Source organism: Pistacia vera, unplaced genomic scaffold (assembly GCF_008641045.1).
Source record: "Pistacia vera cultivar Batoury unplaced genomic scaffold, PisVer_v2 Contig512, whole genome shotgun sequence".
Lineage (NCBI taxonomy): Eukaryota > Viridiplantae > Streptophyta > Magnoliopsida > Sapindales > Anacardiaceae > Pistacia > Pistacia vera.
In genome coordinates, this window is record NW_022196349.1 from 627,706 (window position 1) to 645,621 (window position 17,916).

The window sequence follows — 17,916 nt, forward strand, 5'->3', positions numbered from 1 at the left end:
AGCTAAATTGGGTGGTCCATTTGGATATCGGTGGATGTATCCATTGAAAGGTTTTTGGGAAAATTGAAAAAAATATGCTAGAAACAAAGCTAACCGGAGGGCTCTATTGCGGAGGGTTATTTGGTGAATGAAGCACAACATTTTGTTCAATGTATCTGTGGGGAATTGAAACTAGATTTAATCGAGTAGAGAGAAATGATGACAGTTTGCATGGACAACCAGAAGGAGTATTATCAGTTTTCGTCAAAAGGCTCGTCCATGGGGTTCAAGGAAGTTAACGAACTTCCACCAGATGAATTGCAAAAGGCTCATTGGTACGTCTTGAACAATTGTGAAGAACTGCAACCTTTTCTAGAGTGATGTCCCTTTTTAAGTTTAGTTGAACATGTTGACAAACAAATGTTTTAAACTGTATATACTTGAGCATTATAACCATAATTGTCTCTTTTCTTTATGTAACAAACAGAGAACACTTAAAAGTTGGAGGCCCTAAATTGTGACATATTCAAAACACAAGAACAGTTATTTCCTAAATGGTTTGCAGATCGTGTAAGTATGCCTTAATCGTTTATAAACATACAAAACAAGGTTTAATATTTTTTTAGGTTATGCTTAATGATTTGGAATTGATGTTTTTGTGTAGATGACACACCTTGCATGTTGACAGGTGCAATGATACAACTAGGACTGTACTTCTTATCTTGTGGTCCTGATTTTCGTGTTAAATGTTATAACAATTGTTTGTCAATAGAGTGCGTTTCCATAACAATGATCAATCACATGTAGTTACCAAAATTGTGGAGTGATGGTGCCAGGGGAGCATGATGGTGATCCAATTGATTTTTATGGTGAATTAAGTGGTGTGTTAGAGCTAAATTGTTAATGGGTTTCGGGTTATGTTATTCAAGTGTAATTGGTTTGACATTGATGCAAAAAAAAAAAAAAAAAAAGAGGATACAAAAATTATCATCTCACTTGTATTAATGTTGGAAATTGTGGTATGAAAATGAGCCTTTTATACTTGCCATTCAGCTCAACAAGTATTCTAGTTGATGATTACAACCTCGGACTATTGAAAGTGGTTCGAAAAGCTCAACATAAAACCTATGGGATGTACCAGAGATGGATAACACAAATGAAGAAGAGAGATATTGTTCCTGTTCAGGAAGATGAGTTTGACAGGGGACATTTCATTAGACATTATTGATCCTGACTTGGTTGATGCAACAATTACACATGTTGGAGCTGAAGTGGTGGGAGATGATGCCAATGCTGATGTTGAAGAGAAGATGATACATTGTTGATTATTGTACTGATATGAATATGATTTAATGAGTGATTCTGATAACAACTTCTGATGGTATGCTGTATGATTATATGTACTCTTTACTATTTTCTGAATGTGTATATATTTAATATCTAATGTCGTGAGATTAATTGTATAAATTGACTTATATCTTACCTGGTACAGTTTCTCTTATGTTGATGTTGCAGATTCCGAAGATGGCTCCTGGTAGAAGAAGGACCGTGCTAACGTGCAAATGTTGTTCAAGGATCATAGTCTTATACCGACACCTGAAATTGCTACAATCACTGGTAAAGTTATGATATTGGTCCATATAAGCATACTGAAATATATACTTGGATTTTAGATATCGAGTACAATTTTGTTTAAATTTAAGATAACATTTTACTTTACCAACATGTAAACCGCCTTGTGATAACATAGTATTAACTGTTGATGCTTATTTTTTGATTTTGTAGAGAATATAGTGGCGAAAATGTGAGAGGAAGACTAGAGGAGTTGGATGTGAAAGACTCCTACAAACAGCGCAGTCAAAGTTGCATGTAGACTTTTAGAAAGAAGATGGAGTACCTACTGGAGTAAATGCATCAATTTGAGTACTGAGGTGGAATAGTTGCAAGACTATGCCCGTAAGAGTGCTTACTTGGAAGAAAGTTCCGTACGATGTCGAAAAACATGATGGCTCGGATCACGGTAATGTAGTTTAATATCATTATCCATATTGTCATACTTCCTTACGAAAATAATATTAATACCCATATAAGTTTAATGCTGTACATTATTGATGAATTTAGACCAAGTTTGACATTGATGTCACGAGCCCCATGTACTGAAATGGCTGAAGCACAAATTGTGTAAGATATCACACAGCTTCCGAGTGCCCTACACAAGAAATTCAAAGCATATGCTACTAAGGAGGAAGCATTACAGAATAGACCAGAAGAAATTAAAGATCCTGATGATTGGATATATCTTTGTGACCTTTTTTCGAGTGAAAAGTTTCAGGTAAGGTCAACATGGCTTTTAATGCTGTTATATATGTATTGTATTTTAATTTCCTGATTTTGTGGTGTTAGGCACGGTAAAAACTTACACTGAGAACCGTTGAAGATGAGGTGTAACCACCGCGGTGGTTCCAAGAACTTTATCCAGCACAAAAAGGGAAGGTATTTAATATGATTCACCTATACAAATATACAACATTGTTGTCCTGTTTACTAAATTTATTTCAATTTATGGTCAATGACGATATGAATTGTTAAGGCGCAACAAGTTGGGGAATCTGTCGGTCCTATACAATTATTTCATGACACTCGTTGGAGCGCGGAGAAAGGGTGGATTAATGAACAACAAGAGAGCTATAGTAAGTTGATCATTTTCGTAACTGTTAAATATTGCCATGCTGATTTGTTTTTATTTGAGTCTCATTGCATTTCTCTGTCATCTTTTGATCACCTGTAATTATGTTGCTGCTTATGCATTTGTTTGATATTGACATTTAGTTTTCCTGAGTGTTACCAAACTTTTATAACTTTGCTGTGGTTGGCTATAGGAAAAACTTGTATCATGTTTTATAACTTTGCTGTTCATGGCTAGTAGGAAAAACTTGTATCATGGCTAGTAGAAAACTTGTGTCCACTTTTAGTATGATTTTTCTGTGTTCCCTACAGTCCCGAGAAACATAGATACATGGGGAGTTTTATGAAGTAGCTGCAAAAAATTAAAAAGATAAATTATGAAGTAATTTTCAGATCATTCTGCACAATAAAATGAGATTCCTCCAAAGATCTAATATCCTTTACAGAGCATTAATTTGATTAGTTGTCTCTCAATTTACATGCTACAGCTAAAACCTAGATCCATATAAGATATCAATCTCTTTTGTTCTCATCTCAATGCTGCATGTAGGCAGTTGTACATACATAAATTTACAGTATTATAATTGTAATGTGTTTTAGGCTATGCATTTTGAATCAGAACTTTTGATATGAAGAACCATGATATCTTATCCCTGCAAATTCTCTTTCTACTTCTTTCTCGGTCAGTTAAATTTCAAATCATACCATGCACTGTCTCCACTTCTAATACTCAACTCAAAGTTACACTTTTGCACACAAAGGCACACCATGCCACACTCACTGCATTTGTAAAAACACATGCACATCTGAGACAAGCACTTTTTGTGCTGATATATAAATCTGGATACCTTGTAGTGCCCGAATATTCCATTTCGGCAAGCTTCAGTAAAGCACACTGTAATTTGAAATGAAGTTTTGAGTTAGATGGTTCCCTATAAATTAAACTTGAAATGTACAAGGTATAGTCGTTCAATAAAGAGGCTATCATGAGACAGATTGTATCTTATATTAGCAAATTTTCAGGAAATTAAATAATTAATCAATTAACTAATCATGTGAAAGCCAATGGCACTTCTCATCTAGAGTCTTCTCAGATACCCACCACAACTGACAACTAAAATTTTAAATATACCTACTTATTAACTTATTTTGTAATAGAGAACTGAATGAGAATTGGAAAGCAATTAGATGAAATAAATACTGTGACACCATCAGTTATCCATCAATTTGATAATTTTTTGGTGGTATGATGGTAACATAATTGACAATACATTAAACAAAACACCTTTTGACACCTAAACAATTTTTTACCACAGGTACTCTTTTATTTATAAACATATAATTTCATTTGTAGGACTCCAATTATGCCTAGTAGAACTGATATTTGCTTTGACCTCCAATTAGTAAAAAGAATCCATCTATACATTCCATAGAATCTTGTAAGTTTTTCCTCAAGCATCAAATCAAATTTTCAGAATAGCCATTCCAAACTTTGTTTCAACACAATTACCATGTTTGCATGTCATAGAAGTGCACGGCTGAACATATACAAGTAAATCTGTTGCTTATATGTTATAAAGAAAAACTTTATGTCAGAAATTTCCTTTTAGTATTAGATTGATAATGTTTGAGATACTTGCTTCTCTACTCCATCACTTATTTTTCTTTGCTGCTGTATTATTCTTTTATATTGCTATTTAGTTTGTTGGTTGACTTATTGATTATGCATTCAATTGATGGTAGGAAAAAGATAGAGCTGCAAGAGGAAACACAAGCAGGGGAAAGTGAAAAAATAGAAGCTAGATATGTGAGAAGTTCTGGGTAAAGCTTCCGGATTTAACAAGAATTTTGCATTTTCACAGATTGAGCATCAATCCACTGCACAGAAGCTGAGTTAAGGTGCATTGTGCAACAACAAAAATAAATTAAACAGTTGGAGGACCAGCTAATCTTATTTGATCAACAAAAGAGAGAAATAAAAAGCCTTGAACACCAACAATTCATCCTGTTAGAGATGAAGAAGCAGCTAACTATAGCCCTTGAGCTAGAGAATCTGATAAAGCTCCAACTCGACAACACTTGCCTTCTCGAAGTGATGATGACTCGTCCTCATCAGCTACACTATTTCAAATACCGAAGTGGGACACTTGACATGCTAACGATATTGAAGTTTTTTTTGTTTTGTATGGACAAAGATATTTTGACATGGGGGTAAACTATCTTTTTAGGATTGTTTGCATATATGTGTTAGATGGTGTACATGGGTGGGCATTTTTTTTGTTAGTTATGCACATATAGATAGGTAGAGAAAGGAAAATATGGGTGCTGCTGTTCTTTTGGGTTATGCACATGTGATAGTGCATTTTGGATTTTTATTGCTCATCATGCATCCATGTATGGACTATATATATATGTATGAAAATATGATTTTTGATTTAGTGATCAGATTTTTATATTGTGTCTATTATTTTTGTTCATGTTGAATGTATAATGTAGGTCCATACGAAATGCTGAAAAAAAAAACATCTTGCAACTATTTTTTTAGTAGCAAAAAGTCATTAGCATAATTGCATTCCGTTGGACATCAATATGAAATGCTAAAAAAAAACACATTCTGCAACTAATGTTTTAGTAGCAAAAAGTAATTAGTATAATTGATTCCATATTCAACGTCTAAAAATAGTCGCGATAACATTTTGGATTTCACATTCAGCTCTAAATGATAACAATTAACCACTAAATTTTTGTCACTAAAGATACATTCGGCCACTAATAAAATAGTCACAAAACTTATTGGATTTCACATTCAGCGTCTAAAATGTAACAATTAACCACTAAATTTTTGTCACTAAAAAATACATTCGACTAAAAATAGTCACAAAAACTTTTGGATTTCACATTCAGCGTCTAAAATGACTATAATTAACTATTAAATTTTAGTCACCAAAAATATATTCGGCCACTATAAAATATGTCGCGAAAACCTATTGGATTCCACATTCAGCATCTAAAATTACTATAATTAACCTAATTTTAGTCACCAAAAAGTACATTCGGCCACAATATATATATTCGCGAAAACCGTTTGATTCTACATTCAGCATCTAAAAGAGTTACAATTAGCCACTAAAGTTTGGTCACAAAAGATACATTCGTCGACTAATAAAATAGTTGCGAAAGCCTTTGACGAAATTACCCTTACACCTTTGGCGTCTAATTTGTGTGGGATTCGCGACAAATTATTAGCCACTAAACTAACATTTTGCAACTAATTGATTAGTCACTATACAATTTTACCAAATTACCCTTCAACTTTTAGCGTCTAAGTGGGGGGACTATTTTGAACAACATTTGCCGACTATTTTGATAGTCGCAAAAAAAAAAAACTTTTTGCGTCTAAACCACAATATAGACGCGCTATGAATCTGTGACCAGCCTACTGCAACTAAGGGGCGACAACCGATTTAGACGCTAAAAATGGCTTAGCGCCTATTTGACTTTCTGCGTCTAATTTTGCTAGACGCAGATTCCAGTTTTCTATAGTGATGGAAATCCCAACAACAACTCATTTTCAAGGTTACAAAGAGAATCGTTTTTACCTTAAAAGTACAATCAACTTTGGATTGTTCTTTCATTTTCAAATGAATACAAACTCCTTGGTATAGTGATAGCGATTAGTTGAAGACATTGATGATAGAAAGAGCACCATTGGATTCATATTTTTCATGGGAACAATGTTTTTACTTGGATGTCAAAGAAATAGCCATTTTCATGTTTTTTTCCTGTGAAGCCAAGTATGTTGCGGCCACCGCATGCAATTGCATGCAATTGGCTTGTTAAACTTACTAAATGAGTTGAATATATCACAAGAAGAGCCAACAACCATTTATGTTGATAACAAGTTTGCGATTGCTTTAGCGAAGAATCCAGTCTTTCATGATTGAAGTAAGCACATAGATACTCGCTATCACTGCAGAAGAGACTCTATTGAAAGAAAATAAATATGAGTGGAGTATGTGGAAACACAAGATTAAATTACTGATATTTTTACCAAGCCACATAAGTACGAGAACTTTGCAAGGATGAAAAATTGGCTCGGTGTCACAAAACAAGTTTAAGAGAGGGTACTGAAAAACCATAATTAAACTTCTTTTATTTTAATGGTTATTATTAGTTTAATTATTATCCATTAAAAAAGATAGTAACAAGTGAATGATTATAGTTAATAGGGTAATAATATTATGTGGCGTGTAGGTAATTTAAACTAGTATACATATGTGTTAGTAAATCGATGAACAAAGGCAACGGAAAAACAAAAAAATTTCGCCCATCGATTACTCTAATTTTGCCAAGATTAGGGTATGATATATATATAAATTGAAACAATATAGAATCATACAAGGATTAGATCATACCAGTGATTGGAGTCTCCGTCAATATCTCTGAATGCAATCTCACTACCGATTCGAGAATGGAATCGAACTCACGTCGTCCACATGAAGAGAGTACACCAATAACCAAGAATTAATTTTGCTAGAATTAATTCTTGGCTTTAAGGAGTAAAGTGTTTGGAAGAATAGGTGTAGTTCTCAAAAAGCTCACCCACGGCTTTGCCTCATTTATATAATGAGGCAAATTTCCATTCCACCTCCAAAGTTTAGCAACAACCAAAACTTATGTGGAATCACATATTAGTCTCTATTTAATTATTTACTTAAATATTAATATTAACTATAATAATTAAATTTGTACTTTTGCTAAATTACTCTAATAATAAAATTGGGCATAGGCTACAACCTCAGTAAATTTAGTTACACAACAAAATTATCAATATGTCCATTCGTCTAAAAGACAAATATATCCTTTCAAAATTTACCATCCCTAAACTGTCTTTTAAGTGTGTAACTTGTAGACTAATCATCATATCGACAGTGAGTAGTATCGTGATTGACACCAGTCAATCGTCTCACTACACACAGACCAAGATTGACCCCTAGTAAGATATTATGACCACTTGATAGATTTAAATTCAGCAAAACGACTACCTATCAACGATATGGTTACCGTGCAATCAAATCTTTTCATCATCTGTTATCTCATCGAGGCTAAGGTTCATAAATAGTGTCAACCTCAGTTATTCTCGATGTCTTTGTATTTAGTTACTGGACCAATGATCGGAATAATAAATTGGATTGAGCAACAACTCAATCCCATTGTGATCACAGTTTTAGTGTCATTGTCATTCACTGAATTGCGCCGCGAGATAACTTCTTTCATACCAAGGAGTGATGAATCCTCTATCGATCCACCATAGTCTTGATACACTCCTCAATGCAGCCAATCACTATCGTATTGATAGCTTTAAATAGAACTACGTTAGACTAATGTCAAACTACACCAATCGGTATACAAGGCATTCCGTTGATCTCAAGTCTACTAAGGATCACATGCACCACCATTCAATAAAGGATTTGTTCCATAGACACTATGATTACTTTCTATATGGAATCCTCTGGTGGGTCAGTCCAGTGAATTTGCCTACAGTAAACACCCATGTGTTGTACTAAGTTATCGACAAACAACCTTGACAAGTGAGTTCAGTCATTGCTTTTTAACATGATCATTCAACACTATGATAATCTTACCGTATTACCTATGTCCTTGGTCAGAATAATACTAAGGCTACGAACATTTTTAGAATGATCAGTATATGTAATCATAGGGTTCTCACTATTAAGATTTGAAACACTTGATACCCTCGTCGCTGTTCTACCCTCCTAAGAATATATATTAATACATACAATTATGACTTACATGATATAATAAAAAACGTCTTTTATTGATTAATAAACATTATTACAAAGAGTCAATTCTATAATAATTGATTGACTCCAAGACACCTGCTCCAACAATATGTCCCCTCTTTATATTTCAATTTTCAAATTTTCAAATGTAAATGAGTCAAAGAAAGTAAAAGATAAACAAGCTGCTCAATTTGTATTAATCGTAAAAAATAAACACAATTATAGTATTTATTTTTTCAACAATATTTCACTGAAACAAAATGATTGAGGAAGAAAAAAAGTTCTTTCGCTTAGCTAGGTTTACGCATCAAAGTTTTGCCATGCAAGCATCCATATGTAAACTATATATAATCTGAATTCCTGTAATAATAAATAAGAAACCTATGATATGATTACCCATGAACTGTGAAGTATTATGAAAACAAAGTAAATTTATAACACGATATTTCTTTATTGAAGGTTTACAACACTCTTAAGTACCTTTCTCCTGTCTTAGGCCATTAGTATGCCAATCATAATTATTTAAATGCAAACATACACCAGCACACATATGGCAGTGGCACCGGCATCCACCACCAGCCAAGATGAGATAGAAGAATCCACAAGAAGGTCAATCGTTTTTTTAGTACTACTACTACATAATAAAATCACCAACTTTTCAAGATGACATTGGTCCAGCTTTATTCATTGCGAGAATCCACTTCGTCTTCTCAAATTCAGCAAGAGAAGGGAAGCCTACAAAATAATCGAAGAAGCAAAATTGATCAAAAGAAAATTAAAAATGTCCAGCAGTACCCTTGCATGTTGACTTCGCATTAATTATTGTATCAATATTTGGTTGCTTTCTCACTCTCATCTCTTTTGTCAAAATGCAGAAACATTGTGATAAGCTTAAACTATTGAATTGGGAGATAAGATTCATTTACATATGCATGACCCTATACTGATAATTAAGCTCACCCTAATTTGAGAGAAGTATCAGAACTGTCATCCTCTATAGGCGGGCCGCTGCTGCAGCTGCAAACATTAGTAGCAGATTCTGATGACAACCCTTCTTCCGGAATTGCGATTTCTGAATCAGCTAGGACGAGGCTTTTTCCCTTATACAAGTTGGACACCTGTTCCAAATTTGAAAGAACCCTCGCCATTTTCAAAGAAAATGAAATAAATAAAATTATTATAACAGTCGACCAAAATGAATTCTTATACCTTCTGTTTTAGCTGTCTATTCTTCTCCAATAGTTGTGCTCCCTGCAAATAGTACCAAGTTGAAAACTCAAGATAGAACTCTTGACTTATGGTATCTTAATAATCAAAAGCAAACTAGAGAGGTCTGAACCAAAGAGCCTTTATAATATATATATTATATATATATATATATATATATTTGCACACATTAGATGGAAATTAAAGAACTTAAGCTATAGTCATGACTGTGTCCTTAAAATTATAATGCAAACTGAAAATTTGCATGTACATTTGAAAATTGCTAATATTATAAAAAAAAGATCTTTTGTGGAAAATTTTGATGCCAAAAAATTAAAGTCATTAATATATAAAAAAAAACCCTCAAGAGTGAAAGTCCACATATTTAGTTGATTCATGTATTATGAATAAAACTTATTTCATATTTCCATGAATATCTCCTCTTGACTTTGAGAAGATCTCAATTAATTATCTCATGGAGAAACTTGTTTGTTATCCTTCTAGTACACTATTGCTTCTGCACAAACAGTGACTGCTACTTTAAATTAGTAAGAAAGATCATGAACAAAAGGCATAGATTAGTAGTTTAAATTTTCCAAAAGAAAAAAAAAATAATTGATAGAAATAAATATTTGCTTCTAACCTTTTTCAAGTGAAGAGATCTCGTTCATAATCAGTTCATCTGATAGGAAAAATAAATTATATAACACCTGCATGAATCATGGTAGATATATATACTTAGTTGCAATAAAATATAAAAAATACATCCTTGTTTCAAGACACGCCCAAGTCCTGATTCAAGCAATTTTTCGAGTTGTTGTAATTCCTCTATATTCAATCCTTTAAGACTTCTCCTCGCATTTGTCTATATAGAGGTAATATTATAAAAGGAATTTTTGCAATTTACCAAAGTAAAGAGACAATATAACTACATAAAAATTATACCGTAGTTCATGGTCTTATCAGCAACTTCCTTGCTCAATCTGATGTGTGTTGCTATTTTCCAGCTATATAAGAATAGAATTGCCAGTCAGTTCGATATGTAAAGCTTGACAATTACTGGGAAAAGAAATTTATATATGTGATGCCAAGTAGCCAATGCAAGTGAGTTGGAAATCTCTTCCATGCAGTTCTTGAAAACTCAACTGTTAAAAATATGCTTAATTAAAAAGTTAAATAGTGAACCCCAAGCCTTTTGCAAAATTCATCTCAGAAATTCTAATGCCTGCCCATGTCAGTTTCCTTTAACTCTTAAAACTACATACGTGATCATAGTTATGTTATGATAACTAACAAAACTGATCAAATAAATTACCTGCAGTTCAAGGATAGTTGGTCAAGCTTTCCGATGTTGTTAGAATGCAGATTATACCTTGAAATTGTGTCCTTCATGCTTCACAACAAAAGTATAAACTAAATATGTTAGACAGGTCAGAACTCATAGCAAAATTTGCCAGTATAGGATAGTTAAAGCACATGAACTGTTTGAAACCTACTGTAACTAACATATAGGCAAGTGGAGTTTAAATTAATGCTAGAATAAAGATCCACAGAAGGCATCAAACCTATCATCATATATATGGTCTATATAAACTTATAATGATTTTCAATCTAACTGAACTATCTATTCACCAAATGACATGTCTGTTTTATCTGTCATTACATCCAATCATCCATCATCCACCCCATATTTTTAAGCATTTGCAATTAGTTATAACATAATACAACAATTCAACTGATATATTGTGATAATTTAAGTGAAAATCAAGAAAACCTAGCCATTTGAAAATTTACAAGAGATGAAAAGTAATATCCAATTTATTTAAATAAAAAAGTTCTTCACCTTAAATTTAGCAACTTTATAACACAATGTTATGTTCTAGTGAATGAAAATCTGAAACAAACGTAAAATTAGAGTCAAAAAGTGTCAACATGCCCTAGAGATTCTGTTACTAACAATTACACAAGGATGTAATATGATATAACCACTTTGGCCTGCATAGAATAAAGAAGAATTTCAACAAAACTTACAACGTGACATGATGAAGAGAAGAGCTTCTGTTATTCAAATGTATTAACCGAAAGGCCACAAAGGGAGGTGGAGTCACATAAAGGAGGCTCCAGTTTGGAGGAAAAACTTGGCTAAAGCAAATATGTTTATTCATACATATATACTACTAAAGCTCAGACAATGGTCAAGGAAACCACTTCTATTCATCAATAACTTATAATTAAGACAAGCATTTCAATCAAGAGACTAACCATGAAAACATAAAGACATGGTAATAGTTATTGATAATTTATGTCATAGGTTAATCAATTCAAAGGAATTTAGAATGTAATATATGATCCCAAATTCATGGTAGAATTCAGAATTGTGTATTCTATAGCAATCAACAAAATTATGCTTCCAAAAAGTATAAGTTTGAGATTTGGTGAAGTTTAACCGTGCAGCTCGAGAAATAAGAATAATTATTAAGAATACCATATAAGTAATTCTTATATAACAAATGTTCCCCAAAAACCCATCTATATCAGCTCAAGAATGATCATGTCACAACTATCACCTTAATAAACAGGTTACTCAATAAGAAATAGGAAAAACAAGCGATATAGTCATATAAAAAAAATTTAGAATACCACGGGGGGTACAAGTTACTATAAACCACCAATGTATATACCCACCACATATGAAAATATTCTCTCTCATCAATCTTATCATAAATGTGATTGAATTATTAATTTTAAAAATATTTAACAACAGAATATTGGTTAGTGATACAGATGACGTAGTACCTCATGGCATCATAGATGTTCTAATCATGTTGGCACCTTTTACAATAAAGTGTCAATATACATGATTTTTCCTTACAAATAGACATTTCCCATTGAATCTGGTTGAGGCCATGGAGCCCTATCTTCAAAAGTAATACAATTTCCTCCAAAGTCAATCTAAACATAGTCCACAACAATTTTACCCTACAAGGCACAGCAATGAAAGTTCTCAAAAGCTGTTTATACTTATAATCAAACTAACAAATTTTGACTTAAATTGAATTGAGCACATTCATGCATATAGACCGATGAATATGTAAGGTCAGTATAAATTTTGAACAATTTTTACACGGTTACAATCAATCTTCAATATATATAATTATTGAACTTGACTCAGTTTGCACTTAGAAGAATTTTATATAATATATATATAGATATATATATAATATATATATATATCTATATATATATATATATAAAGGATTTGACCGTAGATAGAAACTGAAACTGGCAGGGATAGAGGCGGATGGAGCCAAGTGGATCAAGGCAGTAGATTGTGAATCCCCACGCCCGGTTCAATCCCCATCGTTCGCCCATCAATAATAGGACCTTTTGTTACAAAGACACAAGCTTATTATAATAAAATTCTTCTTAAGTGCAAAGTGAGTTATATATATATATATATATCTATATCAAATATATATATTTATATATATAAAGGATTTGACCGTAGATAGAAACTGAAACCTGTGCAGGCATAGGGGCAGATGTAGCCAAGTGGATCAAGGCAGTGGATTGTGAATCCACCATGCGCGGATTCAATCCCCGTCATTCGCCCATCAATAAATGGACCTTTTGTTACAAAGACACAAGACAAACTGAGAAAGAATTTTTTCTGCATGTCATCTTGAGGCTTTCAAACGCATCCAAGCAATTGGTATCCGATTGAAAGAGAAAGATAGGAAGCATAGATTCGTGCATATATATACAACTTATGAGATCAACTGATCAACTCAAGTTCAAGCTTAGAAAACTTACAAATATTATATACAGGTCAAAGCTAAACGACCCAAAACTCAACCAAACATTTTCAAACCCTTGCGCAAACAAGTCTCATTATTAGAAGGTCAATTAGCTAGACTCTTTCACCTTAAACGAACTAACATCGAGCTTAATTTAGAAGGTCAACTAGAGTCTTTCAACTTAATTAAACCAACATCTAGCTTGATTTGAGCTTGGTTAATTACTTTATTAGCCACATTCAAGTAAAAAGTAAAACTAATATTGGCCTGCTCGGTTTTGCTGACCAACTTAATCATGTTTATTAAAATGATAAGAGTCATTATTCAAATCAGCTAGCCTTTGAAACAAAGAAAGTTAAATGGCTGTCTGCCACTATGGAAACCCAAAAATACAAGAGGACTTTTCATGCGGGACCTTGAATGATAAGGATGACACCAACATTCTCGAAAACTCAATAGGCTTTAAATTTGATAAAAATTTATGGTCTTATGACACATTCATGAACATTAATCATAAGTTTGAATATTAATGCTTGCCATAAGATGCTTAACCATCGACCATAACTTTGAATATCAACAAGTAAAAATTCTTTGCCAATCTATCTTGATTTGTTATACTTAAGACAATATAGTGTTCAAAGTTAAAGTAAAACTTTAATTCACTGAATATATTGATACTTACTCCTCCCCTCTTCTTTCATATCAAGATAGAAAATGCTAATTAAAATAAAACTTGTAACATCTACTTCAACCAGTATTCATTATTGTTCAGTTTTTTAATGAGAATGATCTGCTTCATATCTTACATTTCGTTATTAAACCTAATTATGATATTTTTTTTCACTAAGGACTAGCAGATTTTTAAATCATGAAATGATAACCATCAATTCTTATTTTAAAAAAAAAATAAAAATTAATAGCATTTTCATAACCATCAATATATAGGTCTGGAAAGTTGCTGTCAAACATGCATAGATTACTTGTAATCTTGTATCCATTTCATACACAAACAAACACAATAAATAACTACTCTACCTAACATGCACCAAGAAATTATTTATAATTTTACTAATGAAATTATAAGTATTAATATGTTCATATCATTAACAATATTATTTAACTTCAAACCTTATTATCAAACAAACAATTAAATATTATACATATACAATACTATTAACCCATCACCCATGCATCCTCACTCAAAACATCCCCCATGCATCCTCACTAAACCTGTGTTCTTTCGAAAACTATTTATACTTATACAATTGACTCAATGATATTTATTACAATATTTATTTTGTTAACTACCATAACAGTATCCTAGATTATAGATACGTAATAAGGAATGTAATTAAGCCAAAACAACCCGAAAAATAAACCAAAATAATTACTTCATATATTTAACTTAAGACAAATAACATAATTGTTATAATGTATATTTATATTTCTCACCTTGAAACCAATTAAATGATTAAATATAGGCGTACGTACATTCATCATATGGTTGAACTCGTTGAATATTTAAAGTATTTGAGCTCAAATACAGAGATGAAGCTATAATATTGGTATTTGTTTTGTTATTTTATGACAAAATAATAGGTCAATTAAGAATATGATGAATATGTTTTAGACGTTGATTTTATGCGATCTGTATATATTTCAAAAAAAAATCACCCCACAAGCCACAACGGGATCGAGACTCCGCCAAAGTCTGTGAACCCGCTGTAACAAGCAACCATAGAAATCAAAGTTTAAAGTCTGATGCGAGACTGAAAATCTAAAAATGCAATTCAATGGAAGAGATAACAAAGATCTTGGAAGTGGCCGTGCGGATTTTCACTCTTAATTAATATAAACTCTAAAGAGTCCATAGAATTAATCAACTCTTAAGAGTGTGAACCGAAGTACAACGTTTTTTTGAAAGCGACCATGGAATTTCAGCAAAGAAGTTGCTTTATTCCCTTCTGTAAAAAAAATTTCTTGCTGCTTGAAAGATCGAACGAAATGGGAAAGAGTAAAAACTTGAAGGAGTCTCTCTCACGCGCGCACAAACACAACGACAAAGAGACGAAAGCACATAAACGCAGACACGGGAAGACAAAGGACCGAAATGATAGGTGGAGTTGAAGAAGAAAAGTTATAGACTTATCGTACGGAATTTTAATATAGAGAAAAAAAATGGAATTGGAAAATACCTGGAGGCGCTGCAGTACTCAAAGAGCTTGCCAGTAGCTGAGAAAATGATGAGAGCAATATCGGCGTCACAGAGAACAGAAAGCTCTTCAGCTTTCTTAAAGAGACCTCGCCTCCTCTTAGAGAAGGTGACTTGCCTGGCCGTTACGTTATCAATCTTCTTGATCTTGATCTTCTCTCTCGCCATTCTTCACCCTCCAAAAATCATCAACCCATAACTTTCACATTTTCTAAGTATAAGAAAGTAAGAACCATACATATAAAATGGAAATGAAAGGGGAAAAATGAAGTGGATTTACTTCCAATTTATGAAAGAATCCTAGTAGAAACCCTAGTTAAAGACCCGGTTCAGATCCAGGTTAAGAAACCCAGAAAAAGTTTTAAAATAAAATAGAAAAAAAAAACCACCAATCATAACTCGTGAACATGCAAACAATTACAGAAGAATGACAGATTAAAGATTTTAGTGTGTGGGGGGAAAGGGGGTTTGTTTCTTATTTACCTTCTCGGAGTGGTGTGTTAGGTCTGAACTGATCTCACACAGCTACGAAAAGGCACTAAACTAATTGGAGAAAGTGATTTTAAAGAGAGAGAAAGACATAGTTGTGTGTTCAAGAAAGGAAAGGTTGCCCTCCCTTTTATAGCCAAACAGTATCTTTTTTTTTTTAAAATTATTTTAATATATATTTATACTTAACTAAGTAATTAAGATGACTATAGGTTAATATACGAAGAGAGATAGAACTGATTAAGACACAACTAATGAGACATGGATCAATGCGAACATAGTTTTTTAATTAAGTGTTTTTTTTTTTTTTTTTTTTTTTTTGTGGGCGATCGCTTCCAGTACATACATAACCATGCTCCCACTAGCTTAGCAATAATGACTTGTACCTCCTACCCTCAGCCATTTTAAATCCTCACTATTTATGAGTTAACAATTTTTATCCATCTAAATAACGGTTTAACGAATACTTTTTACTTAACTTTATATTCTCATGACAAATTGAAAACCAACTCAATCTAGATTATTGAAGTTTATTAAAAAGGTAGATTGATGAGTCTTTTAGTAATGAAAGATTAGATTTTGATGATTAAGATTTATCAAAATTTAACTTAGGAGAAACAGTTACATAAACCCTAATCGTTTGATTAACGAGGTTGACGGGAGTAAGGTTTGAGAGATTTTTACGAGTGATAGTCAGAGAAGAGAATGGTGATGATGTGAAATTACAATGAAATTAGAATTAGAAACGGAATATAAATTTCATTAATAAAGTGATATTTTAAATTTGGGGTTAGAAAATGTAATTAAATCATTATTTAATTAGGAATTGTTGAGATAAATGGGATGACCATTACATATTTACTTGTATTTTGACTATTTTCCTATTCATTTTCAGTTCCAAACTTCCAATCAAACATTTTGTTTATAATTATGAAATCACATTAAAGCAATATTGAAGCTGGCAAATTTAATTAATTAATATATAATTATTCTATCATGACTTTATTTTATTGTGAATATGAAGTGATAAATTGGGTTTGAATAAATAGAAATGAGAAGATACTGAGTTTAATTTTTAAAGTTTATAATTTAAATATTTAATATATACCTCTAAATAGTAAACTACAAAAATAGCTGCATAACATATGAGCAATTTTTTATTTTTTATCTTTATGATTAGAGGTGTTTAGTTTAGTTTACATACACCTTAATTAATCTTTTGATACCTTAGAACTACCAGTCGGATAAGAATTCCAGTGATTACCTTCTGTTAGCGTCCGAGGAAGTATTATATATATAATTAGAAATTATATCAGAAATTTGTCTGGTTGATTACAAAATATATTATCAATTATATTAAGTAATGCACACATGTTGATATAAGTCGTACATGTATTTATATTAGCAATTATCTACATCATCAATAAAAATACTATATTGTATGATACTTTATTTATATTCCAGACTAACTTTTAACAATTGAAATGTAAGATGTTTAATTAATAATTGGCTAGTCCTTTAATATTCGATCATATGATTTCTAACACATTGGTAAATAAACTTTATAATTTGTTTAGTTAAAAAAGCGTAAAAAGGGTAAAAATAAAATTTATTCTTGGCATAAGGCATAAATTTAAGAATTGAGATGTGATTGAGATTGCACTATACTAGAAATAGAATCGTCCATGGCTTTAATATAGTATAGTTTTTGTTAAAGGTTATTGTCACATCAGTCAGAAAATCA

At 32.1% G+C, this 17,916-nt stretch overlaps 1 protein-coding gene across 1 annotated transcript; it reads right to left on the minus strand.

The window, feature by feature from the left end:
• Window positions 1-8,881: 8,881 nt before the first annotated feature.
• On the minus strand, window positions 8,882-16,260 carry LOC116106340 (MADS-box protein AGL24-like). Its single transcript, XM_031392698.1, has 9 exons — window positions 16,167-16,260; window positions 15,667-15,859; window positions 10,990-11,067; window positions 10,607-10,681; window positions 10,440-10,528; window positions 10,318-10,356; window positions 9,678-9,772; window positions 9,429-9,586; window positions 8,882-9,203 (listed from the first exon to the last, which is right to left on the minus strand). Exons 2-9 carry the CDS (start codon window positions 15,849-15,851, stop codon window positions 9,185-9,187), a joined length of 738 nt encoding a protein of 245 aa, XP_031248558.1. The 5' UTR covers window positions 15,852-15,859; window positions 16,167-16,260; the 3' UTR covers window positions 8,882-9,184.
• Window positions 16,261-17,916: the final 1,656 nt, after the last annotated feature.